The sequence below is a fragment of the Hippocampus guttulatus genome, chromosome 1 (assembly GCF_054856545.1).
Source record: "Hippocampus guttulatus isolate MCC_2025c chromosome 1, RoL_Hgut_1.0, whole genome shotgun sequence".
In the NCBI taxonomy this organism is placed as follows: domain Eukaryota; kingdom Metazoa; phylum Chordata; class Actinopteri; order Syngnathiformes; family Syngnathidae; genus Hippocampus; species Hippocampus guttulatus.
In genome coordinates, this window is record NC_141261.1 from 3,416,191 (window position 1) to 3,441,849 (window position 25,659).

Consider the following 25,659-nt stretch of genomic DNA (forward strand, 5'->3'; position numbering starts at 1 on the left):
TGCTTGTGCTGCATTCAATTGATGTCGTAAATTAGGCAATCACAGTCTGAATTCCATTTTACAACGATTAATTGAGGTGTTTTAATGGCAATATAACACGTTTATGGTTCATAAATTGTGTCTCTGTACTTGGTGGATTTTAATTAAATGGCTACATTTCAGATTTTCATTTTGAACTTTTAATGACTATGACCTTTTCGTTCCAGTACACGGTCATTGTTTTGAAAGTGATATTGTTTATGTATTTGTGTCACCTCATCGGACATTTTCCTACTGCGGATCTCAATTATTTATTTGATAGCTCGTGATCTCTCCGCGCTTCAGAGGTCACGAGAACAATGAACGCCGCACGAAAGGAGGTTATTTGGATCGAGCGCATGCGCATTTGGGCAAACTGTTATGAAACCGAGCAATCCGCGATTAGTTTGGGGCACTTGAGTGAGCGGCTACTGCCAGTGATTCTGCCGTATGCCTTCACGCACCCAAGTGGCGGACCGCACTTTCACGCACAGGAGGGAAGAATGCTCATTTCATTGGGTCTGACTTGAATATCATCTCCGGAGCGCGACCGCGAGGTAAGGCTATAGTTCTGGATTGCGAAACGATTTACTTTCAAGCCGGTTGTACGTTCTACTTTTCTAAACAGCGCCACCGGTTACATAAGGCGTGCTTCTCTGACCCGGTTTCTTGTGTTGGTGTCTGGGCAGGATGGTCAACTTTAGTATCAAACTCTCCTTTTTATTTGGGTGTATTTTTATTTTTTTGGCAAAGGACCCCCTTGACGCCCATATTGACTGTATGGTCTCAGTTTAACGTTAAAATTGTGAATTTGCTCTAGGGTTCTTTGCACAACAGACGCATGACCTAGTTTCCATCTGTGGGAAGTTCATGGCATTTGCGTCTAAACAGCTACCAAGAAATATGTGTGCATGTACAGTATGTACAGTACATCATCTGTTGTTGATCCACTGGATGCACAAAGTACAGAACTATCTTTAACAAAGACTTTGAGTTTCTAAGTGTCTAATTGTATTGTTGCCGTTTTTTACCTATTACAATTAACGGCGTCTTACTTGAAACATGAATGAACTTTTAATTAACGTGTAATGGTAAAAAATAGCTCTGGTCAACTACAAATTTTAATCAGAGATGGCTTTGTATGTCCCAAAACATATTTTTGACACTGATTTTAAAAAAAGCTCTTTTTTTTCCTGGCACGACAGACTTTTGAGATAATTAAAATTCTTGTTTTAAAGTTTGACCTACAAGAAACTTGCACAATACGGATTTTCTCAAGTGCTATCATTTGTAGCTATATTTTATTTTTTTTGGGGGGGGGCCCTGTTGCTGAATCTAACCCTTAATTCGTAAATATTACACAATCTATTTCTTCAGGGTGTCCACTAAGTCTCCATAAATAGGGAAAATAAATGTTTCTTGACATAAACCATTTGACTGCTGCTGAACCGGCCATCAAGAAATTAATGTTAGAACCATATATGTATGGAATGTTTTATTTCTCCCATGTATGGAGATTTATGGGGCACGCTGTATATTAAGATTAAGATATCTTTATTTGTCCCACACTGGGGAAATTTACAGCCTACAGCAGCAAGAATGTGGGTAGAAAGAAGAAAGAAGAAAAAATATTGCATATTATATGAAACCCTGATGTGCTAGAGGGAAAAAAAGGGCAGATTCACAATCAGTGCAAATAGATGATCTAGGTAAGTTTACTTGCATCCCTGATTTTTTAAAAATGTAAACATACTGTATAATGACCTGGGTACTTAATCTGAACAAATTAGCAGTTGATTAGTGTGAACCGATTGTATTCAATTTCATTATTCAGTCATCAACATGCCAACAGAATACATGTGAAAACGGCCTTCATCATCTTCATCCGTCAGGATATTGGCGTCAGCAGCCATCCTCTTTCCACCCAAACAGACGGTCGCAGGTTTCATTTCATTGGATGGCTGACAAGTGACAACATTCATGACAAACGCTTCCTTGAAAAATCTGTCAAGTGTTTGTATCCCTAAACTGTGAAGGCTGTAAAAATCAACAATATGGCAGAGGAAGTGTTGACCTGTTTTTATCAATCATTTCTCTTATGAGGCAAAATATCACCAGATTAATGAAGTATCTCTGTCAATCTTTCCATCTACCCACCTATCCATCTATGTATACATCCATCCATCAATCTATTTGTAATATTGTACTTTTTGATAGATGGCAATTTGTTGTTGTTGCTAAATGATGTGGGTGTGCATTTAATTTTGAACAAGCAGTTAGAAGGCATGCTTGTTACTTTGACCATACAAGATGAGTTCTCAGAAACGAGTCCATTTGAAGTTCAGTTATACACTTGGGTTGACTAAACCTTACTTTAGGTTGACTGGCATGAAAACGGGTAAAACTTGCTTCACCCCCACTCTTCTGACAATTTGGTAACAAAGTAGTCTGCGCTCGGTGTAAAAATGCGCGCATTATCGTTTGCATGCTGCGGCAAAATCTTTGATGGCACACCTATTACTGTTGTGAATAGGATCACACTCAGATGCACGCTCGGGCGTATAAGGCAGTCTCCATGTGCGCGCCCCGTGCACGGCCGACTACATCATCCACAAGTGGATGGATGATTGACCTGTTTCTGCAATGTCACGCATGGCGTAGTCCTTGACCCAGTACAGGATAACTAGTGTAGAGAGTGGATGGATGGATTACAAGTCATTTCCGTGACCTGTGAATTGCAAATGTAAATGAAAACACAGATTCATAATATTGTTGAAATTGCTCTCATTTGTGTTTAGAAATATCAGATTGCTCCAATGATTTAAAACAATCTTTGCAAGGAGATACGACTCAATAAAAGGTGCAATTGGAAAATAGTCCAAAAAACAGTTGCGGACCACTTCAGGTCAAATTTCGATGATTGTACCCCCTAAGTTGAAACGAGTTTGATCCCCGTGAACTAGAGGATGGATGAGATTTTGACCTAGGAATAGGGCTGCACAATTATGGCTAGTAGTATTATTTATTTATTCATTTTGTCCTCTTGCAATGTGATATTTTTCCTCATCAGCTTTTTCTATTCTCAGCAGGCATGTTATTGGCACAGATGATACAGGATGTGTTGCAGTTAGAGAGACACGATTCATTCATCTTTGTCTCATCCATTCCTCAGACAAACATGGCGCCCAATTCCATCCACTGGTTTCGGAAGGGCCTGCGCCTACATGACAACCCAGCGCTCAAGGAGGCAGTGCAGGGGGCGGGCACGGTGCGCTGTGTCTACTTCTTGGACCCTTGGTTTGCAGGCTCATCCAATGTTGGGGTCAATAGGTGGAGGTAAGACTTTTTTTATGTGGCTTTTATATATCCTTAAACATTGTCAAGACTACCTTCAAGCGTAGATTTGGGAGGGGGAGGGGTATTTCATATAAAACAATGACAACCAAAGCGTATTGAAAAAGAGCAGTTTTTACCAAATCTGGATTAAAGTGAGACATTACACAAACACACAGACACAGTGAAACCTCCAAAGTCAAACACCTCCAAAAGATTGCTGAAACTTTGCGGAGGTTGCCGGAGCCTATCCCAGCCGTCTTCGGGCAGTAGGCGGGGGACACCCTGAAACCGGTTGCCAGCCAATCGCAGGGCGCACAGAGAAGAACAACCAATCCGTGCTCACACTCAGACCTAGAGACAATTTAGAGTGTTCAATCGGCCTTCCATGCATGTTTTTTGGAATGCGGGAGGAAACCGGAGTACCTGGAGAAAACCCACGCAGAACATGCAAAGTCCACACAGGAAGGCCGCAGCTGGAATTGAACCCGGTACCTCTGCACTGTGAGGTCAACGCGCTAACCACTGGATCACCGGGCCGCCTTTTTTCAATCCTGCAATATATACAGTATATATTGCGATTTGAAAACAAGCAGGACAACAAAAAACAGACGTGTGAAAACCAGCACGCATTTCTCTTTGTCACTCCCCTTTTTTATGAAGGATAGTGAGTCTTTTGTCTGAAGTAAACCTGTACTGAGCAGATTAATAGTCCTGCCAGACATCAAGTTAAACTAATTTCTTTTTTACTATTTATCTCACCATCGCAGGAGGGAAGCTGTGACAGTAAAGAGGGAAAATGTGATGATGACCTTTGAACCAGAAATGGAACTCCTTCCAACATGCCAAGGAGTTTGGCTGGTCTTGCTCATTATGAGAAGTTTATTAATTATCATTACATAGGTCAACTAATTTTGACAAGCAACATGTCATCTTGAGCAAACATTTAACTTAAACATTCCCTCACTTTGGATCCATCTTTCTGTCTACATTTTTTACCAAGAGTAAATATGTGCCAATGTTCAACATCTATGGTCACGAGCTATGGGTCGTGACCGAAAGAACGAGATCCCGGTTACAAGCGGCCGAAATGAGTTTTCTCCGCAGGGTGTCCGGGCTCTCCCTTAGAGATAAGGTGAGAAGCTCGGTCATCCGGGAGGGGCTCAGAGTCGAGCCGCTTCTCCTCCACATCGAGAGGAGCCAGATGAGGTGGCTTGGGCATCTGATTCGGTTGCCCCCTGAGCGCCTCCCTGGTGAGGTGTTCCGGGCATGTCCCACCGGGAGGAGACCCCGAGGAAGACCCAGGACACGCTGGAGAGACTATGTCACCCAGCTGGCCTGGGAACGTCTCGGGATCCCCCGGGGAGAGCTGGAAGAAGTAGCTAGGGAGAGGGAAGTCTGGGCTTCCCTGCTAAAGCTGTTGCCCCCGCGACCCGGCCCCGGATAAGCGGTAGATGATGGATGGATGGATGGATGTTCAACCCAATCAAGGGTCCCTTTCAGGCTGGGACGTCATGGCCAGTTCTGCCCAAGGCACTTTTATTTATTAAGCAATTAATAAAGGGTCTTTTTACCTTTTGCTTATACATCTTGTTCAGTGTGTGCTTATGATACAGATAAAAAAAATAACTGTGTTCTAAAAAAAATTGTACATTATTTCTTGTTTTCCGAAAATATTTATACATGACTTTCGCAGGTATTGGATACGGCAGGCCATACATACAGTTATCTCCCAAATTATTCTTCTCCATATCATATATCTTGTCCATTTTTTAACAAATTCTAAATAACCTGGAAATCGTAAAAGAAAGTCCATGTTAACAGATATTCTTCATCAATACCTTTTCCTCACTGAAGAAAAAGTGGCGAAGCAGATGTAGGTTACTGTGCCAGGCAGCGACGTACAACTTGTGAGCGGTTACGTGGTCGTGACCTACTTGTGGCGAGGCACTCCCCATGCTGGCAGACGCACTGGCTGGAAAAGGCTGCAGGCAAAAATGATGGTCAAGGGGAAGTGCGCTTGCTCGCCACGCTCACCCCATCGCTCTGTCATCTGCCAAAGTGTACAACGGCATAGATTAAATGTCACGTGATCATCCCGAGTCTGTACATTATCTCATCTGCATTCAAAAGAATGTTTGTGAGTGAAAGTAACACGAGTCCTTTTCGACATAATGGAGGAACTGCCATTTTTGGTAGAAGTTGTAGTGCAGCGTAGTGTCCTATTAAAAACACAACAGCTCCTGCAAGTTTTAGGGACAGCTGTTGTTCATGGTATGAGGTACAAGTTTTCATTCAGATCAATAAATTGAACCATTGGTATTGATTACAGTGGTACCTCTACTTACAAACATCTCTTTATACGAAATGTTCACATTACGGAACGCCTCAAACGGAAAATATTGCCTCTTGTTACGAAATAAATTTCAAGATGCGAAAGGTAAAAATACAATATTGGAGTGCTACTCGCAGCCCCGAGTTTCCTGAACGCAATGTAGTTATAGCTGCTCTGCCATTGGCTATTACCTAGCATCCTCCTGGCATCCCATTGGCTAAGAGGTACCTCTACCGTATGAGTCCATGTGTGTACAAAGATAGATATGTGTCTATGCAGCGTTCTCGTCATTCGCCCCTCGGGCCATGAGCCGCTTCTATAGTTTTACGTAAATGTGAATCACCCTGAGTAATTCACATTCATCAACACTGCCTTCTGAGAGTGTGGTGGCGTTACTCGAAGACTCTTCTGGAGGAGGCCCTGCTGGTGTGGCTGTGGTTTTTAAATCGGGAGAATAACATGGTGACTCTGAACGAGCTGCCAGTTTCGGCTGTCACTTCAGCCTTCGTCAGAGCTGTCACTGCTTCCTTGTGATGTGTCTAAAAAACACCCTCCTCCCATTTTAAAATACAGTAAAAGTAAATTGAGTTAAACCTCAGTCACAGAACTGATGAAACTCTCGGTTGTTTGTCTGTATGTGCCCCATGATTGGCTGGTGACCAGTCTGGGGTGTACCCCGTCACGAGCCCAATGTTACGGAGGCTATTTGACAGAGGAGTCATTCATCTTAATATTTGTGGAAATACAATATTTTGTAGAGTTGAACAAAATGTAATAAAATTCAGCCATCCAGCGTCATCTGTCAGATACTTTAAACATGATGGCTTGCCATTAGACAGGCCGAAGTAATTCATAAGCAAATTCATCACCTCACTTGTCAATATTATTGTAATACAAAGCGATTCAGAGAGGAGAGAGAGTGTACACATGTGCACCAGCAATGAGGTTACTAGGGTAAGGTAAGGGGTTGTATTGTGGTTCGATGGAAACTTAAGTGTATTTGCAACAGATGTAGGACAGAACACTTATATAAGGTCTGAGGTTTGATGATGCGGTTAACACACACACACACACACACACACAGTGAAACACTAACATCAGCAGGAAGTGGCTCGTGAGGTACAACACAAGAGAAACCAGTGAAGAATCCTAAACGCAAAAAGTTGTGAGGTATACACTCTCACGAAGCTTTGCGGTGGTGCGCTCAGGCAGACTCCGCGTACCCTCATGTGAATAAATAATATTCAAATGTAATTTGTTTTATATTGTTATTTTGTGCCTCACCACTGATATGTAATTTAAAAAATGCTTAGTTGGTTTGAATCATCAGTACAGTAGACCTTATAGACCACATAAAACGGTATCATATTGGGTTACTTTCATTTTTTAAAAAAAAAAAGTAATGCGATTGATCGTGGCTGTGCTCTTTTTTTTTCTTTTCTTTTTAATACATTGCTGAGTTATCAGATCGCGTAATGGAAGATACTCAAAATCAAGTGACTTGGACTGAGGTACAAAAAGAAGGATATCGTGACATCCTAAACGTTAGGTGTTCAGAGAAGGCTATGTTGCTGAGAGATGTCAGGACATGCTAACCGGGATGTAGCAGAGTGGTTTAATGTGTTTGTGTTAAACGAGGGGGCTGGCCTTATTGTTCCTTTTGTGGGCATCAATTTTACATGTTCGGCCAGTGGTTCAATTTGTACGTTGTAATTTCTTGACCGCTCTGACTTAGAAGGCAGGACAATAGCAAGAAAGCCCCCCAGTAAAGGTAAAAACTGCAATAAATGAAGTTATGGTCACAAATGAAGATGTACGATAGGGTGAAGCTTCAATAACTGACCCACAAAGTAGCGAGTGAACACTGTTAGATGGATGGATGGATGGATGGATGATTTGATGAATGGGTAAATTGACTTTGAACCAGTAGCCAAACAGCAGAAATCTGCAACGGCTTAGAGAGTCCAGAGTCACAGACTCTAAACGGGTCTGCAGAAAGTGAGATTGTCTTATTCACAGCAGAACACGAACAACTCTCTTTTTGAACTCTGCATCCTCCCCTTAGTCATTGAGATTGACAGCGTCTTTATTCAGGGACAGGCTGACGGACATGGACAGAATCGCCTGCCAGGCCCCTCTTTGCTTGATCCTCATGCAGATCAGACACAGTCTAGACTGGTGACGAGGCTCTGGTTTGTAGGTCAAACGTGCATTTGTGACTTTGCACTGAAAGAAATTCAACAAGCTGTCAAAAACTATAATCAACAGTGCTCAAGTCATGTTGTCCAACAACTTAGTCATAGATTGGAGTGGTAAAAGCTGAGGTGTTGCGTGTGGAGGAGGATGGTGATAACGTCACCAGTGTAAGTGGCATGCTGACACAGTGTAAGGCGCCACTGAATTTCCAAGAAGGCCCACTGTGAGCAAAGAACAACATTGAAAGGCTTTACATTTGACAAAGGATTTTTTTAAAATGAGAAGACAAGCTTTATATTTCCTGGAACGAGCTATGTACTCTCTGCCTATCAACAGAAAATAAAATCACAGCATTTTGGAATAAACTATTATGATTCACGCTAGTTTTTGCACTGATTTGATTGGCTATATCGGACAGACCGATACAGTATTTAGCATTTCATGCAACATAAGAGAGACACACGTTTGTTTTATGTTAGTGCTTGGTTATTCAGGTTGGTTAAGTGTAATCATGCCAACCAAGTAAGTAAATAATTAAGGCATGCAACCGACAAAGAAACTCAACTCAAGCCAAGTGGTAGAGGTACTTGTCTAATGCAGTGGCCCTGAACTGGTCTTGCGTCTGTCAGTTGTTTCCTGTTGGAGGGGACTTTGTTCTTAATTACTCACCTGGACAGGTGCTTGATTGTATGCTGGCTCTCAGTTCAATCTGTTTAATTTTCTCCTTGTCTGTCAGGTTTCTTCTCCAGTGTTTGGAGGATCTGGATGCCAACCTTCGCAAGCTCAACTCTCGCCTTTTTGTCATAAGGGGCCAACCAGCCAATGTGTTCCCGCGGCTCTTTAAGGTGAGGTTCTCCCATAAATATCCCTCTTGGGGTCTTTGTGATTTAATTTGAAGACCTGTAAGTATTGATGTATTTGGTGCGTCTGCATCAGGAGTGGAAGATCTCGAGGTTGACCTTTGAGTACGACTCGGAGCCTTTTGGAAAGGACAGAGACGCTGCCATCAAGAAACTGGCAATGGAGGCAGGAGTAGAGGTCATCGTAAAGATCTCGCACACTCTTTATGACCTGGACAAGTATGTTGTAAACCTGACACTCGACCATCATTCAAAACCTCATCATTATGAACTTCTTGACATTTGTTCGCTTTTGCCATTGGCGACAGTGTCCTCTGCTGTTTTGAGAGGCACATCTCAACAGCTCAACACTCAGGGCTCTATTTTCATGACTAGTGCAAGTCTGGCGCAACGAGTTGAGTACATCAGCGCAGAGGTGGGTTAGACCGAGTGTAAGATGGACTGTTGGTAGTTGACACATTTGCAAAAAAGTGTGGTTTGTGCTGCGTGAACACAACCGACTTGATTTGTCGTCAATCAGAGTGCTCTTCTCATTTTCATTGGGTATACGAGGGATGCGCTGATGGTGCTTGACATGGCGGAAGAAGAAACTGATGATAATCATAATACGTTCAATTAATTGATTCTTGCAATTATTTAGTGTTCCATGCATGCTGTTGTCACATTTCTGAATGAAATGTGATGACTCCAGCAGGCACATCCACAAATGTCAGAAGCTGTCTGCCAATGCCCTGATCAAAGTGACCAAAACCGTGTGACTACGTGCACTAAAACTTGACATGGTTCCAGGAGGCTGAAAGTTTGGACAACTTTTGGCCACCGATATGTCTGAGGCACTGGGCACATGCCAAATGACCCAACCGTGGAGCAGAGCGTTGAACCAAAAATGAAATCACTGTCTATGAAAATAGAGCCCCATTAAAAAAAGAAAGATTGTCATACATTTGCCTTTTTCAAACATTCTCACCTCATCAAGTTCTTTTAAAATCAACACATTCAACCTTAACTTCAAAAAACAAGGGACGAAATCTAATGCAAATGTGATTCCCAGTCGAAATGCTCCTCATGCATCTCACCTTTCTTAATCATAGTATTACCGGTACATGTACAATTCATTTAACCGCTGCTATTGGAAATGGTGAAAACAACACAACAGTGACAATGTTTATGGTGATGATGGAGTATCCTTTGCAAAAAAAACCCCACAGCTTATGCTCCAACATCTACATTTTACCCCGCCGCAGTCAGCAGCATCTTGTCTGGCCATGTAGAACTGAACTGAGCAAGGGTCTCTTCCTTTACCCCACCAGGGTTATAGAGCTGAACAGTGGCCAACCCCCCCTTACCTACAAGCGTTTCCAGACACTGATCAGTCGCCTGGATCCTCCTGAGATGCCTGTGGAGCCTTTGTCAGACAGCCTCATGGCGAACTGCATAACCCCCATTTTGGAGGACCACGGAGACAAGTATGGGGTCCCGTCCCTGGAGGAGCTTGGTGAGATACACCATGAGAATCGCTATAGCGAGGTGTAACAAAAATATTGCACAAACGGAATAAAAAATAGAATACACTCTAGGCCACGACCCGCATTGTCATATATGATGTTGGACAGTGGGATGAAATGCAGTGAACTTTCAGAAGTCACACACAATGCATGGCAAGAGCTTCTTCTCACATTTGATTTTTATTTTAATTCACATATTCAAATTTTCAATGCATTTTTCACATTACACATTTTTTAATTGAGATAGTTCTAACTTTGACCGTTTGTAAAGAAATGTAAATATTCTGTTTATCTCATGATTCAAGTAACAGTTTAGCATCGTTGATTGTCATGCGAGTGAAAAGAAAATGCTCACATAGAGAAATCACAAAACACTGAAAGTCAGTGGGATGGGCTCCATGTGCCAACAGAACAGGATTAGCAATAGAAAATAGATGGATGTTCTTTTGCGGTAGCTAAACATCATGCTTGAATGAAGTCCACCTGTCACGTTACTTTTTTTGTCTTGAAAGACCCCGCTGGTCTAAATCTGACTATTGGATTAATTGTGGGGCAGCTCATCTTCCTCTGAGCTTCCATCCAGATGTCTGCTTTCCATTCACAGATGGTTTAGCTCGATTGAGAGCAAAGGCTTACCTGCGGCCTTCTGCTGCCTCCACATGGGCCAGTCTTTCACTCTCCATGTAAGGTGTCAGTACAGTACAGTATATTTCAGGTTCCTAATTCTTTGCGAGCAAAGGTCAGGCTGGTTGTCTCCTAAATTATCCTTCAAAAGTCACGCTGTTAGCTTCTGTCAGACCGCACTGACACAAGGAAGCCATCTGCTGCTTTCACCTGGATGAAGTGCAAACTGTGTACCCGTGCTGAGAGCAGGATCATCATGTGCAATTGTGTTTATTTATATCTCCACAACCAGGTGATAGTTTGGACACACAATTTCATGCTATTGAATAAGAAGCAGTATCCAAGCTTTTGGGTGGTAGTGGATTGCTTGCATTGACGACGTATACCCAATGTGCATTTTTATCATTCATTTCAGCTGGTAAACATGATTTGAGGTATAAAAGCAAAAGTTATGAATGTGGTAATGAAACAAATTAAACTTATATCATACTTTTCTGCAACGTATTGCTATTGTTTTATAGTCACTGATGACAGTTGTCACATATTTCTTTCATAGCGAAATAGTTTGCAATTTCACCACAGAAGTGATGGTACCGAGGGAAATGTGATGATCACCATAACGCATACTTTTTTTTTTTTCTTACAATGTACAAAAGTGATAGATCTGTCTTTGATGATCAGTACAATTTGGTATTCGGTCAATATAAAGAACAAATTTGACCGTAAGCAAATCAGAGGTCCACCCAGTGTTCTTGAATGGATTCGGCTTCCATCGTATTAAGCTGTATTAAGATATGAAATGACTGAATCAATTGTTATTCATGTCTTCAGGCTTTGACATCGAGGGCCTGCCGACAGCTGTCTGGCCAGGAGGAGAGACGGAGGCTTTGACCAGAATAGAGCGACATTTAGAAAGAAAAGTGAGTATATTAATCATCTTTTTGTTGTTGTTGTTGTTGTTATTCATTTGTAATCGTGATTAGGCAGACTTACCTGAGAATCCACAAAGACTAACAATGCATTCCAGAAAACTGGGAAGTTTGACATACTCGCATTTGGAGTTTCTCAGGTCCGACCTCAATGTGTTCAAGGCAAATGTACAAAAACGTGGCAGACAGCTGTGTAGCTATAGAACACACACACACACACACACACACACACACACACACACACACACACACACACACACACACACACAGTAGTGGAGTGGAGTGGAGGAGTAGTGACTCCTCCTTTGATTTGTGTTTCATTGCACTTTTCGAAATCAAAGGCCCGAAATTTTGTTTTCCCCTTTTTCTGGAATGCTGCGTCATGCCATGTCCACAAACACGGGTATTTTTAAAAATACAACCAAAAAACAAACATCTTTTTCATGCAATTTTGTTTGCACTGAAATTTGAGGGCACTGTACCCTGCCTCTCGCCCAAAGTCAGCTGGGGATAACTGGTACAGAGGATGAATGGGTAGTCTTTGTAGATAAGAAAACCTTTATTAGTCTCGCAATGGAGAAATTCCCGATTCACAGCAGCAAAGTTATGAAAGGAAGAAGTAGAACAACAAAATATAGGAGCTGCTGGAAAGGCAGCCACTCACGCGGCTGACAAAACAAACCAAAATGCAACAAAAAAAAGCAAGGCTCATGAGAGCTACTCGGGCGCCATCTTGACGGAGTATTGCAGTAAGCACAAGACGTGAACCAATTCAGGGGGGTGGGGGGGGGGGGTTGTTTGTTTATTTTTGCTGTTGTTGTATTAAATAACCCACAACTCGGCTCAATAAATAGCCAGACTATTTTTTTCTTTTTTTTTCTGTTTTTTGTGATGCCCCTTGAACTATTGTGTCATAAGGCCACCTGGTGCTTTAATATGTGTTTGCATTTTGATGGAGGGGTGGAGAAGCTAAGTTTTTTTAAAAACCCGTGCACGAGTGGACATTGCCTTACCGTTGGTTGCTGTGGGATGCTCTGCACCTCCCCTCCCCTGTTCTCCTTGTGCACCTTGCAGGCATGGGTGGCAAACTTCGAGCGTCCGAGAATGAACGCCAACTCACTGCTGGCCAGCCCAACAGGCCTTAGTCCATACCTGCGCTTTGGCTGCCTCTCCTGTCGCCTTTTCTACTTCAAGCTCACGGACCTGTACCGCAAGGTGGGCAGTTATCACTCAGATCAGAATTGTTTTTTTCATCGCTGAGCAAAAATCCTCTAGATAGTTCAAGAACGTTAGATACCAAAAGGAGGTCATGCATGGGTGGAGGTGGAATTCAATTGTGGTACAGCTCAGGGAATGTCGAAATGTTGCAATGAGGTATACAGGAATTGCAATAGGTTAAGAATCAAAATGGCCCCCTCTAGTGTCTATTACATTGGGGAACACAATGTTTGTTGATTTCCGTCTGACAGCTTTTTTTTCAACACATTTTTGGGTGTGGAATCCAAACTGACCTACGTCAAGTGTTTGAGCTTCAAAAATATAAATAGCTTCATACAATTAAATCGAACTTACAATAGTGTGCCCTTGGTTACAAAGTGAAGTGAAAAACTGGCACTCTCTTAGTCTTTACAATGTTAGCTTTCTGTTTGCAGCTATTGATAGGAGTGACCAATTGGGAGCTGCACACATCTCTCACCAGCACTGTCTCAAATGTGACTGGACAGGGAAGTTGCCACATAGTTGAAAATGAGTCCAATCCCATTCAGTTCTTCTTCCTACAGTCTTGCAATAGCGAATCAGGGAAATTTTGTTTATCTCAATAGTAAGCTGTGGAGAACAAATTTGAGTAGAAAAAAAGCTGACTGTAATTTTGGAATTAGCAAGTCAAATTGAGATTTAATCAGCATAAAAATCGAGCTCAGCAGAATTTTTTTTTAAAATAATTCCACCGTGTAATCTGCGTAATATTTTGTTGTCCTACATGAAGCAGGAAGTTGCCTGCATACTAACAACGAAATGGACTACTTTGTAGTTTTTAAAACAAGCTGTGGTTGAAGTTTTGACACCTGCATGACAGTTAAAAATGTTGCACTGAGATTTGGTGTACAGTTAGCAAAAAATATAGTTACCTTATAATGCTGAAGTCGAGAGTTAACAAAGATTTGATAATGGTGACAGTTTTGGTGGGAGAGTTCTTTATTTGATCATTTTTATTTGTTGCAAATGTTCTACTTAAACTCTGCTTCCAATATTTTCTTCTCAGGTGAAAAAGAACAGTTCCCCTCCTCTCTCGCTTTACGGACAGCTACTGTGGAGAGAGTTCTTCTACACCGCGGCCACCAACAATCCGCGCTTCGACAAGATGGAGGGGAACCCTATCTGTGTTCGCATCCCCTGGGACAAAAACCCTGAGGCGCTCGCAAAATGGGCTGAGGCCAAGACAGGTTTCCCCTGGATAGATGCCGTTATGACTCAGTTAAGGCAAGAGGGCTGGATACATCACCTGGCTCGCCACGCTGTGGCATGCTTCCTCACTAGAGGTGACTTGTGGATCAGCTGGGAGGAAGGAATGAAGGTAAGCTATCATTGGATTTGAGCTTTGATTGAGAGTTGCAAGTGAAGGTTCCTTCACCCATTCAATGCCAAAATGTAAAAATACTTTTGCAAAACCCTATCATCTAGTCCCAAAACGTATACAGTGATCCCTCGCTCTTAACGTGGTTCACCTTCCGCGGCTTCGCTGTTTCACTGATTTTTTTTTTTTTAGTGCAGTATTTTTAATGCTTTTAAACGGTGAATCGCATTCCGCATCCTGATTGGCGAAAGCACTGATCAACGTGAACAGTCTCCGCACCTCGTCTTTGTACATACAGTACATACCCCACGATGTCAACGAAATGTTCTGCACCCGCAAAGGCACCCGAGGACGCGCTCAAGCAATATTATTTTACAGTACAGTAATTCCAAAAATTATTATAGTTATTTGTTGAAAACGTTTGGGGGTTTTTTTGTGCTTGGGCCTGAAAATAGGTTTTGGTCTTTGGTTTCATTGTATACATAGTTCAGTATTGTATAATAACTGTAAAAAATAAAGCTATCTACTTCACGGATTTCAGCTATTACTGGTTCTTTTTGGAACGTAACCCCCGCGATAAACGAGGGATTGCTGTAAATACATTTTTGGTGTTTTTTATTTTTTAAAAAATGAAAGGCTTCGCCCAGCTCCACGATCAGTCTCTGAGAATGATGAAGGCTGTGCAAATGAGTTCAGTATTATGAATCGCCACTAGATGACAGGAGTGACTTTGATCAGATCTTGGTCCACATATCTTGTGTGTGGGTGTGGGACAGCGATCCTACATTAAGTTTGTGGTGCCACAGGTCTTCGAGGAGCTGCTTCTCGACGCCGACTGGAGTGTGAATGCGGGCAGTTGGATGTGGCTGTCCTGTAGTTCCTTTTTCCAGCAGTTTTTCCACTGCTACTGTCCCGTGGGCTTTGGCCGGCGCACCGACCCCAATGGTGACTTCATCAGGTGGGTACCTCTCCTGGAACAGGTCGTTGATATGAGCAAGAAAAAAAAGTTATTCCTTCAGCCCAAAACTTTTTTTTTCCTTTAAATGACAGGAAATTATGGTTGCCATTTTTCTGTACTATATTTATTCATTGTAACTGTATAAGGCAATTGAGAACACATTCTCATTATGCATATGACAGCCTGGGCCTAAAAGTATAACAAACAGATATTTAGCATTCATTTTGGACTGACACACTGGAACCCCCCAAGGGCAAACACAATCTGGTCCAGTATACTCGTGTATCACTGATTGATTAAGATTGGGAAAACCTCCCCTTAAGAGATGAGGGAAATAGAAAAACGGTAGTCCGTTCCGGGTTCGGATTGTCGCACTCATAAAGCATTTGTGAAATGTACCAACTTTAAAGCAACACAATATTCTTAACTGTCATACAAGTGTAATTACTAGTACCAAATAATCACTGTTATCATAATAACCTAGCCACTGCCGGTCCAAAGCCTAGATAAAAATGGGAGGCTTTTATCAGGATGGGCTTCTGGCATAAACACTGTGCCAAACAAACTGTGAGCGACTTACTCTGGTTGTTGTCCCTATTTGGTCAAGACAAATGTTGGTATATACAGTATAATGATCTAAACATATTACAAAACATATTCCCCTCCATATGCAACTGAGAACAACTTACTCTTGAATTAAAATTAATTAAGATGTTAGTACCATTTCTTGATCATTCCCACACACACGTATGTAAGCATTGTCTCTAATCTGCGTATCGAATCTCTCACTGCGATTGCAGACGTTACGTACCTGTCCTCCGAGCTTTCCCCGCCAAGTTCATATACGACCCTTGGAATGCACCTGAGTCAGTGCAAGCGGCCGCCAAGTGCGTCATCGGCGTGCACTACCCAAAACCAATGGTGCATCACGCCGAGACAAGCCGACTCAACATTGAGAGGATGAAGCAGATCTACCAGCAGCTGAGCCGATACAGGGGGCTGGGTGAGGACACATCATGTTATGGTTATGAATATGATTATGAATAATAATACCTTCAACACAAAGCATAGAAAGTGACAATTCAGTTCATGCTAATATCTCGTTAAGTTAAATATGTCAGTGGCATTTTACATTGACTTTAGCATTAGCACTGATGCTATTTTTGAAACCATGCATGGGTTGTATTGGGATATACAATGAGTGTAATTTTCTTGTTGTTGTGTGTTTAATTTAACATTTAAGTCCTACTGGAGTGTCATTAAACAGCCTAACGCACATTCAGAGAGAGCAGAATAATAAGGATGTCTTGCTGGGCAAGCAATGTTTGGTACAATCAGGGTACTTCCACACCGTTGGGAACTCAAGATTAATTGCCCAAACAGACGTTGTGGAAAAAAAGATCGCTACATCTGACCGTGTCAACTCACTATTTTTAACTCGTGTCTTCCAAACCAAAAATCTCTGATTGTCAGAGATTATATCAGTCAGTTTTTTTGCCTAAGCAGTATGCTAATCAATATCATTTACAGCCACTCTAATACTTAAATTCCATTTCATTGCATCTTTCAGGCCTGCTGGCATCTGTTCCATCCACCAATGGCAACGGCAACGGAGGAATGATGGCCTACTCACCTGGAGAACAACAGCCTGTGACCAACAGCAGCAACAATAACAACACCCCCCACAGTAAGTGTACAGACAGTGTTTTGACACCACTTCACATATGGATGGTGCAGGTGTAGACGTGCAGTCAGCTTCTGTGGTGTTATTTTAGTGTCTGGAATGTCAGGCTGCTCCGTCGCTACAAGCAATGGCAGCGGGAGCGTTCTCCTCAACTTTGACGGCAAGGAACAATCGAGCCAAGGACTACAGCCAGTGGTGACGAAGCACGGTGAGTCATGTAATCTGCTGAGTTTCTGATTTAACGATCGATTAAAGGCTCTCCATTAAAAATCCCATGTTGTAACTTCATATTAAATCATTGTGGTGAAAGCATACCTGTATAGTAGGGTAGCGTGACGTGGACTCGAACTCATATTCCAGTATACAGTGCGGTTACTTTTTATGTTATAAATATGAGTGTAAAATTATATAAGCATTTATGAATGGGTTATGTAGTCCCTTAGCAAACCTAAATGAATAATACTAAATAAATAAAAAAGAAAGTTGCATAGAAAAAAAAAAATCCACGACTCAAAATTTAAACTGCACTCTATGGTGCACACTCGTGCAAACAAACAAAAAAAATATGTGCATCTATTATACATTTTTGATATGCTATACACTGAATCATACATGCTTCGTTTGGCTGATTGATGTGTCTCTTTTTGCTCAGCTTGCTGTGTACTACTTTCCCTCTAGTTTTCTCTGCTGTAATCAGTGATGAAAGTCTTCCGGATCCTCAAATTCTGATGAAAATTTCTCCGGAGAGTTGAGAAAAAATTGCCTAAAATTAATCCTGATATTAGTTGACAACATTGAACGAACACGTGTTTGAGTTCATTGTTTTACTTTCACGAGCGTAGCCATGTTGAGGCACAAACACTAGTAACAGTAAAGAGATTTTCGTTTCTTTATAAACACACTTGCTAAACCCCAGTGGAACGAATAAAAGACGCCGTGGACAAGACAGTTGTTGTAGTAAAAAATATATTTGGACAAAAAGGGAAACACACAAATTGGCAGAAAAATGTGTCCGTCAGACTTCGCGTGTTGTCTCGGCTAGCTTAGTTTAGCTGTTGTCGTATGTCGTGTGTGACGTTGGTTGCGTCGGCGCTGATTGGTTGAAATCAAAAGACGCGCTTGCATACATGCTCGCGCTGACGCACGCACAGCAGAGAGCGGCGGACTATACAGTGAAACTCCTCTAGAATGAAACCCATATGGGCGAAAATACCCCCTAATGTGAAAAAATCTTCATGCATTAACACCATTCCCATTCTACTGCCCCCCATATGACGAAAAAACCCCTGTTGCGTTATACGAAATCATTTTCTCTGCTCCAGCCTCGCGAAGACATTCACTACAACGAAGTCTAATCAAACAGTAACCTCTACTGCTTCGTTTGGAAACGGCAGCAGCAACCACCACACTGGTTTACATAGTGAACGATGTTTATTTCGGTCACAGCTGCGAGTTTCCTGAACGCAACATGCTCAGAGCTGCTCTGCCATTGGTTTACCGAGCATCATCCTGGCCTCTGATTGGCCAAGAGGGACCTCACTGTCTATGTGTGTAGATACTGAAGCTAGATCCGTAGAAGATAGAGTGGAATGCATCCAATTAGCTGCTCAGAGTAAATTGCTTATGGCTCGACGGACATTCAAATAAACGAACGTTTCCTCGTATTACAAGTAAAGCATTTTCCTCGAAAATGCTTTACTTGTTATCATGCTAAAAACCTTTCTCTAAGTGGAGCGCTAATAAGAGAGAAGCGCTCCAGTTAGCGTGTGTGTGTGTGTGTGTGTGTGTGTGTGTGTTTGCATCTGAGATAAAATTTGCTACAGTGAAAAGCCCCCTGTTGTGAAAAATTTCTTGCTGCAAACATGATTTCGTTGTAGAAGAGTTTCACTGTATACTGCTGAGGCGCGCTTCGCTCTCTAGTGGCGTCGCCACAACAGTAATACCCTCGCCTCGCATTCCCATAATCTCACCATATCTCGGAGATTTCGAAATTTCGGCGAGAACGAAGGGTGCACGTGTGCACATAAAAAGATGATTAATCATTGAATTTCGAGTATTTGAATCGCGTTTTGTGTAAACTAATTCATGCGTGATCGGCCAGGTGTGTGTGTGTGTTCGTGTCAGGAAAGTCCACTTTCATCTCTGTGTAATGTGGTTCCAGCCAGACTTAAAAATGCACCATGGCTTCTCCGTCTTCTCCTGTTTTGTCGTCTTGCTTGGTGGGTTGCATCATTAGCCACTCCCTGTTCTCCTTTAGTGATAACAAATCTTGGCAGAAGTGTAGCTAATTTGCCACCACAGAGACGAGGATTCGTGATTTAGAGGAGCGGTTCTGAACCACATAAGGACAGTGTTTATCCACGCTGGCTAGCCAGGGCAAATTTGATTTTTAAGGACAATGAAATTGCTTCATCAATGAGGTTCTGCGCACCGGCAAGTGAAATATTGAACAGTGGGAGGGGGACTCGTCTTCAGCAAGCATGCATCTTGACGTGCAAGTCAGATGTGTGACCTTTGACATTGTCCTGCAGGTTACCATGCAGTGCCAGAAAACAACGCAACCGTCACCAATAGCCGACCGTACCATGAGTTTGCTGTGCCTCAGCACCCAGGTAGGGATGGCCTATAATAAAAGAAGTCACCAATGACTAAAATGGCAACTGACAAAGTGATTGGGCCATATGGAAAATACTTTGAGGAAGTATAAATATGCCACAATACGTTTTGTTCATATTGCCGCTGTCCATTGAGTGCGCGTGTAGTGCCCTTTTTGTCAAGGAGCAATAAAACACTAAGTAGATAGACATGATTTCTCTCTGACGTTTTTTACCGTCGTTGCTGTATATTGTATTAGTCATATGAATTGTTGGTTGTTCCCCTTAGTGTGTGTCGCAAGATAGTTTGAACACATTTTTTTCACATAGGAAGATATGGAAATGAATCTGTTGAGGGTCACACTGTCAAACCTTTTTATTTTCAGGACTGGCTCACATCAGAAGCAGCATCACAGGAAAACGCGAACGGGAAATGGAACGTGAAGGTTCAGGGGAGGAAGATCCGTCATCTTGTTCAGGCCACAAGATGCAGAGGCACAGTGCAGAGGTCAGTTGCGAGAGTGCAGGCATACGCCAAGGCTTTTAAACATTTGTCACATGTGACATCAGTGACTGAACATTGATTGCCATGTGGGATCCGAGTAGCTAAATGGAGGTTTCATTGGATTCTGCACAAACAAATGACAACCTGATCAGATGACTATTAAGATAGACCGTATGTTTTTCAACAATGTTCTTTTGTACAGTTACATCAAGGCTGCAGCTTTGTTTGTTTGTCTGATCTAAGCAGGTTCCGTAGTTCAAAGCTTTAACAACATATCTGCAAACAGAGGGGAGCTACTTTACGATTGACAATTTTGCGATTTGGTCGCTATTTTTAAATCGTAAACAATACAACAAGATGACGATTCATACAAACCAACAAGTTGTTCCATCCATTACAAAAAAACAAAACAAAACACCTTGAATATCATAGTATTTGAATATTTGTAAGGGGCTGTGGTTGTTGCTGTGCCAACAAATATTTATGGCCAGGCCACCAACCACTTTAGGGAGAGGGCGGTGCTGGGGACGAAGCTTCTATGCAAATGTACTGTTGCTGTGCTCACAGCGAAAGATCCAAAACACTAACTATGCAAAACAGTGGTGATGTTCACCCATGGAATCCATCAGTAAAAGGAAAGAGGACTCATTTTCAGTTTCAAAATGTTTGCATTTCACTTACCATGCCTAATGAATGTACGGGGTTTGTTGGTCTAAAATGAACACGTATCTTGTTCCCATCACACGTACCGTAGCAGGATGCAAATGATAATGATTAAAGGAATCCTTGGACCCATTTGTGTTCAGGATACATTTGTACTCAATTTAAATGTTTGTGTACCTGGGGAAAAAAAACATGAAAGAGACGTAACAATATGCAACCTTTTAATGTCTGTTATGTTTACATTGGCATTAGCTAATACTGCACTGTCCTATGATAGTAAGGTGTCACCAATGTGGTGCCCGTGGGCACCAGGTAGCCCTCAGGGGACCATATTAGTAGCCCGTGGGCCCGTTCTAAAAATAGCTCACCGGTGATCTGACATTTTCTCGGAATGTTGTAGAAGTGATCGTTTGGAAATGTAAACAATGGCAGCGATTTATAAAAATACAGTGTTGTCTATTGATAGTTATCTGTTTCGTAATTCTCGTGAGAAACGATCACCATGATCAGTGTCTTCTCATTAATTATGAATAATAACGTACAAAGGTAATTTGAGCAAATTTGTTATTTCAGAGTTGTATACTATCAAACTGGTAGATAGACCATGGCATTAATCGGTACCCCAGAAGTAGCTCCCAGTTTCAAAAAGGTTTGCTAATCCCTGGTCTATTCGAAATAGAAAAATAGAAATAAAATAAGGTTGATGAAAAAAGAAAAACTGGAATATTCATATCGTTAATTTCAAACTGACGGTGTCAAAATCAGTGTTATACAACCCTTATGGGGTAGCACCGGACCAAATCTTGCCGTGTGAACACCCCTTCTATTCACGGTACAACTGTAAACGTACAACCATGGACGTTTCCAGGGCAAGAACAGTAAAGAAATATAAATCCTGCTGGAGCTGTGATAAAATGCCCCAGGCTCACATATCGACAGCAAGTACAGTGCATTGTTAAATTTCAGTGGCACAAAAACTCTGAAATATTCGATTTTTTAAAAAAGTCTTCCACGCTGACATATTCCTGTGGAAAATATAGATATAGTACATGATACACAGCAGGGGTCACCAACCTTTTTAAACCCGAGAGCAATTTTTGGGGTATTGATCAATACAAAAGTCTACCAGTTTCATACACACTTCTAAAATAACAAATTTGCTCAAATTATATTCCTAATAAATGATGACAACGATCATGTTAATGATTAATCACAATAATTAAGTAACAGATACTTAACAATATGCAGCTCCAAAAATTTTAGTAAACCTTTTTTATTTATTCTCAACCCGTATTGTTTTGTGTTTTTTGTTATTGTAAAGTGTCCTTGGGTGTCTTGAAAGGCGCTTATAAATAAAATGTATTATTATTATTATTATTATTATTATTATTTATTTTTTTAAATTTGCCGAGCCACTCCATTTTGCCCATTGCATCAGTACATGGCTAGAACAATGCCTTTTTGAGTCTTCAAATTTTTATTGTGTTGCTTTGTGTCCTACAGACCACCTAAAAGGACGTCGCACAAGAAGAAGTCGACATTGGTCCACTGTAACACACATTCTCAGTCAAAAACTGCCAGGATGAACACAAAGGTGAAAATGTGATTCAAGGCTCAGATTTTCCAAGGGAGTGTGGCGACCTCTGACCTCAGTCATTTTTATACCTGCAAAAAATACCAACAAACAAAACACACCTATTTATTTGCAATAAAAGTACAGGAAAAAAAGACAGCCCTAGCAAATGTGCCCATAAATATCTTCATTTATGGGAGCACCAAGTCACCATTTTTTGCAGCGCCTTATCAATATTTATGTACATAAAATACTTTTTCATGCATATTTCATGCTGGGAACAGAATTCCTCCGAGTTGCATCTGGAAAAAAAAAACAGTTTAGCATTAAACGCGTAACACGTTGTGGTGTTGCGGTAAGACACAGATGTCAAACTCGAGGCCAAATTGTCTTCACTTTTAATAACACTGATATATTGCAAGCGTTTTTGTAACCTTTTAAAATAAAAACAACATTAATTAAACAGTTTTTGACTTTTTCGGATTTCTAAAGTAGTTATCCATCGATTTGTTGTGTATTTGTGATAATATGAAGTAATCATATTTATATGGCTTCACAGTCTCAATGGGTGCTCTGAGGTCAACTACAATGTAGCGTGTGACAAAAATGAATTTGACACCCCTGCTGTCGTCTGGCGAAGTGTTTATAAAGTCAAAACAACTACATTTGGAATTGATGCAGTTGAATTATGATTACGGATAGGTTATCTTATCAATGATCTTGGCAGCTACCAGCAATATTGGGTTACATAGGATGATGATGTTTGTGTAGTTTGGCTCATCTGATCGAATGAAAAATGAGACATGCCAGGTATTGATATATAAAACCCCAAACAATTTTTTTCTAAACCCTTTCAAAAAGTCATGAACAATTAGCTTTTGCCACCTCCCGGTGATGTCACTTTTTTTCGAGTGACCATTTTATGAATCATTGCCCTGTCACATTTCCAACTCGGTGGTTCCCCTGATGTTGTCACTTAAACGTTCTGAAGACCAGTGACACTTGAGCCTGTGCACCATTTTCAACAACACAAAACTGTTCACAGACCCCCACTTGTTAAGATGTTTTCAAGGACAAGGATCATCTCCAAGGTTCCCTTTTTTTCTACTGTTTCATAATAAAACAACCAAAAAATAAAAGAGAGAAAAATAGACAAATTGTGCTTGAAACAAACATTCCTCACAACCAAGTCCAGCCTCCCGATGAAGGACGACAACAGCGCAAGGTGTGACTATTGATATCCCGAGTGTGTTCCAAACTGACACTGTAGGAATGGTGCCAGAATTCCAACCAATCGCAAACCTGGCTGACATTGGCGACCTGGATGCTCTGTGGATACATCGGAAAGTCCGCTGCTGTGGTTCGGAATCGAACCCAAGGATGTACACATCCACCCTCACCCCCATGTTTGATGCAAGATGATGTTTATGCTCCACAAAACACGCTTCATGATCATTCAAAAGGACACTTCAACAGGTCTGCTCGGCGCCCCAATCTGCAGCCACCTGGGGCGGGGGATACATTGGATTCAAAGGCCTGCCCCTACAATGAGACTGGACGTGCAGAACACGCATCAGACTTGTATTTGGATCACGGATCAGCTTCAGTGTGTCTGTAACAATACTCCAGAGGCCAACATGGGACATAAGTCTTATTGCGTTCTTCAAATCAAGTGTTTTCTTCATGGCGCTTTTCTTAGTATTGAAACCTGATTGTTTTGTTGATAACCTATAGATATGATAATGCTACATACTGTATATCATATCCTTAGTCATCCAAAATGTTCAACACAGAATGTTTCACCCTTCATCGCATTTTTCACTTAAGGTTTGTTTCAGTCTTATCCCAAAAAAATGCAGATTGGGGCAGCAGCAGATCATGTTGCGATTTCTAGAGACTTTGGGGGGGGGGCGGTGTGTTGTCGAACTATTGTGTATTATCTGTATCATAATTCTTTGTTCTCTTGAGAATTTAAACCAATTTTGTAGCTTTAATCGCACTGAAAGAGAAAGTCAATGTTTTTTCTTTTAGTTTTGTCATCCCGCAGCCCAGTATCACACAACGGTGGAGGAATGACATACGCGTCCATTTCATTTCACCAGTTGTCTGTGTCTCGCCTGAAACGGGGCTGGGACGTGGCGCGAAATTCCTCTGCCGATGCCATCGACTGTGTCCGTAAACTGGAGCTTGTTCTCTGTCCTGCTTTGTGATGTGAAAGGCCTTGTTTGTTTGTAATTGATCGCTATCATGACAGCAAATAAAAACGGTTTCGGCGCGGCATGTTTTCCGTTGAATTCTTTTACGAATGTTTGCACCGTCTGCGATTGGCTGACTACCAGTTCGTGTACCTCGCCTACTGCCCGAAAACGGCACCATCCAGCAATGCAAATGCCGTATCGGGAACGTATTTCGAAAAGGCGGAATTAGTATTCAAGACCTCAATTGGCAGTTTTTGGTTATGTATTTTTCTGCCGTGTTGGAGGTTGAGATCGGAAGGTAAAGCTTGGTTTGAAATGGAAGGAGGAAAAGAGCAGTACATTTTCATTTCTTTTACAAGCTTACTTTCAACCAGGGGCAAGCTGCCGATCGTGAATTTCAAGGAAATGTGTTTGATTTCAGAACAAACTATGAACAGCATTCTATATTGTTTCTTTCAGATGTAACTAACGGAGAGGACTAATTCCTTAACACTGTCTGATTATGTTGCGGTCAAATGGCGGAATGCCCCCCTCCCCCGCCCCCATCGTCAATTAACTTTCATAATGTGATGTGATGTTCACCGCACAACACTAACCACGCCCCCAAGTCAACAATTACATTTAGGCACGTGACTGCTGCCGGCATAAAATATAGGATGAATGGTAACATTACAATAACAAGACCAAAGAAAATTATTGTTGCCCCTGGAAAGCAACTTTTTTGTTTGTTTTATTTAGGTTTTTTTTGGGGGGGGGGGGGGGGATTCTGGCAGTGGCAACATTTTCAAAGTTAAAAGTCTTGTTTTATTTTGGAGAAAGAAACCCAATGTTTTTGACCATCATCTACCTTTAAAGTTGCACAAAATCAACGAGGTCATGTTTTTTTCTCATTGCACCGCAGTGGGTCAGAGCTTGGACTTCCCGCTTCATCCATCCATCCATCATCTACTGCTTATCCGGGGCCGGGTCGCGGGGGCAACAGCTTTAGCAGGGAATCCCAGACTTCCCTCTCCCTAGCTACTTCTTCCAGCTCTCCCCGGGGGATCCCGAGACGTTCCCAGGCCAGCTGGGTGACATAGTCTCTCCAGCGTGTCCTGGGTCTTCCTCGG

The 25,659-nt window shown here is 41.8% G+C and overlaps 1 protein-coding gene across 2 annotated transcripts; it reads left to right on the top strand.

Moving 5' to 3' along the window:
* The first annotated feature begins 400 nt into the window (after positions 1-400).
* Positions 401-24,630, top strand: LOC147210067 (cryptochrome-1). 2 transcript variants are annotated; one of them, XM_086103459.1, is made up of 15 exons: positions 402-575; positions 3,191-3,354; positions 8,619-8,727; positions 8,819-8,961; positions 10,053-10,237; positions 11,703-11,791; positions 12,875-13,015; positions 14,064-14,375; positions 15,182-15,333; positions 16,134-16,336; positions 16,904-17,020; positions 17,109-17,225; positions 19,549-19,629; positions 19,998-20,119; positions 22,283-24,630. In XM_086103459.1, exons 2-15 carry the CDS (start codon positions 3,197-3,199, stop codon positions 22,289-22,291), a joined length of 1,938 nt encoding a protein of 645 aa, XP_085959585.1. In that variant the 5' UTR covers positions 402-575; positions 3,191-3,196; the 3' UTR covers positions 22,292-24,630. The 2 variants fall into 2 exon arrangements, with proteins under 2 accessions (XP_085959663.1, XP_085959585.1); XM_086103537.1 differs by lacking the exons at positions 19,549-19,629; positions 19,998-20,119; positions 22,283-24,630 and having other exon boundaries at positions 401-575; positions 17,089-17,222.
* Positions 24,631-25,659: the final 1,029 nt, after the last annotated feature.

Excerpts from the sequence above, each read along its gene's own strand:
- LOC147210067 (XM_086103459.1), top strand. The coding sequence starts at position 3,197 with ATGGCGCCCAATTCCATCCACTGGTTTCGGAAGGGCCTGCGCCTACAT. Across the intron at positions 3,355-8,618 it reads GTTGGGGTCAATAGGTGGAG|GTTTCTTCTCCAGTGTTTGG; the intron begins GTAAGACTTTTT and ends CTTGTCTGTCAG. Across the intron at positions 17,021-17,108 it reads CAATAACAACACCCCCCACA|TGTCTGGAATGTCAGGCTGC; the intron begins GTAAGTGTACAG and ends GTGTTATTTTAG.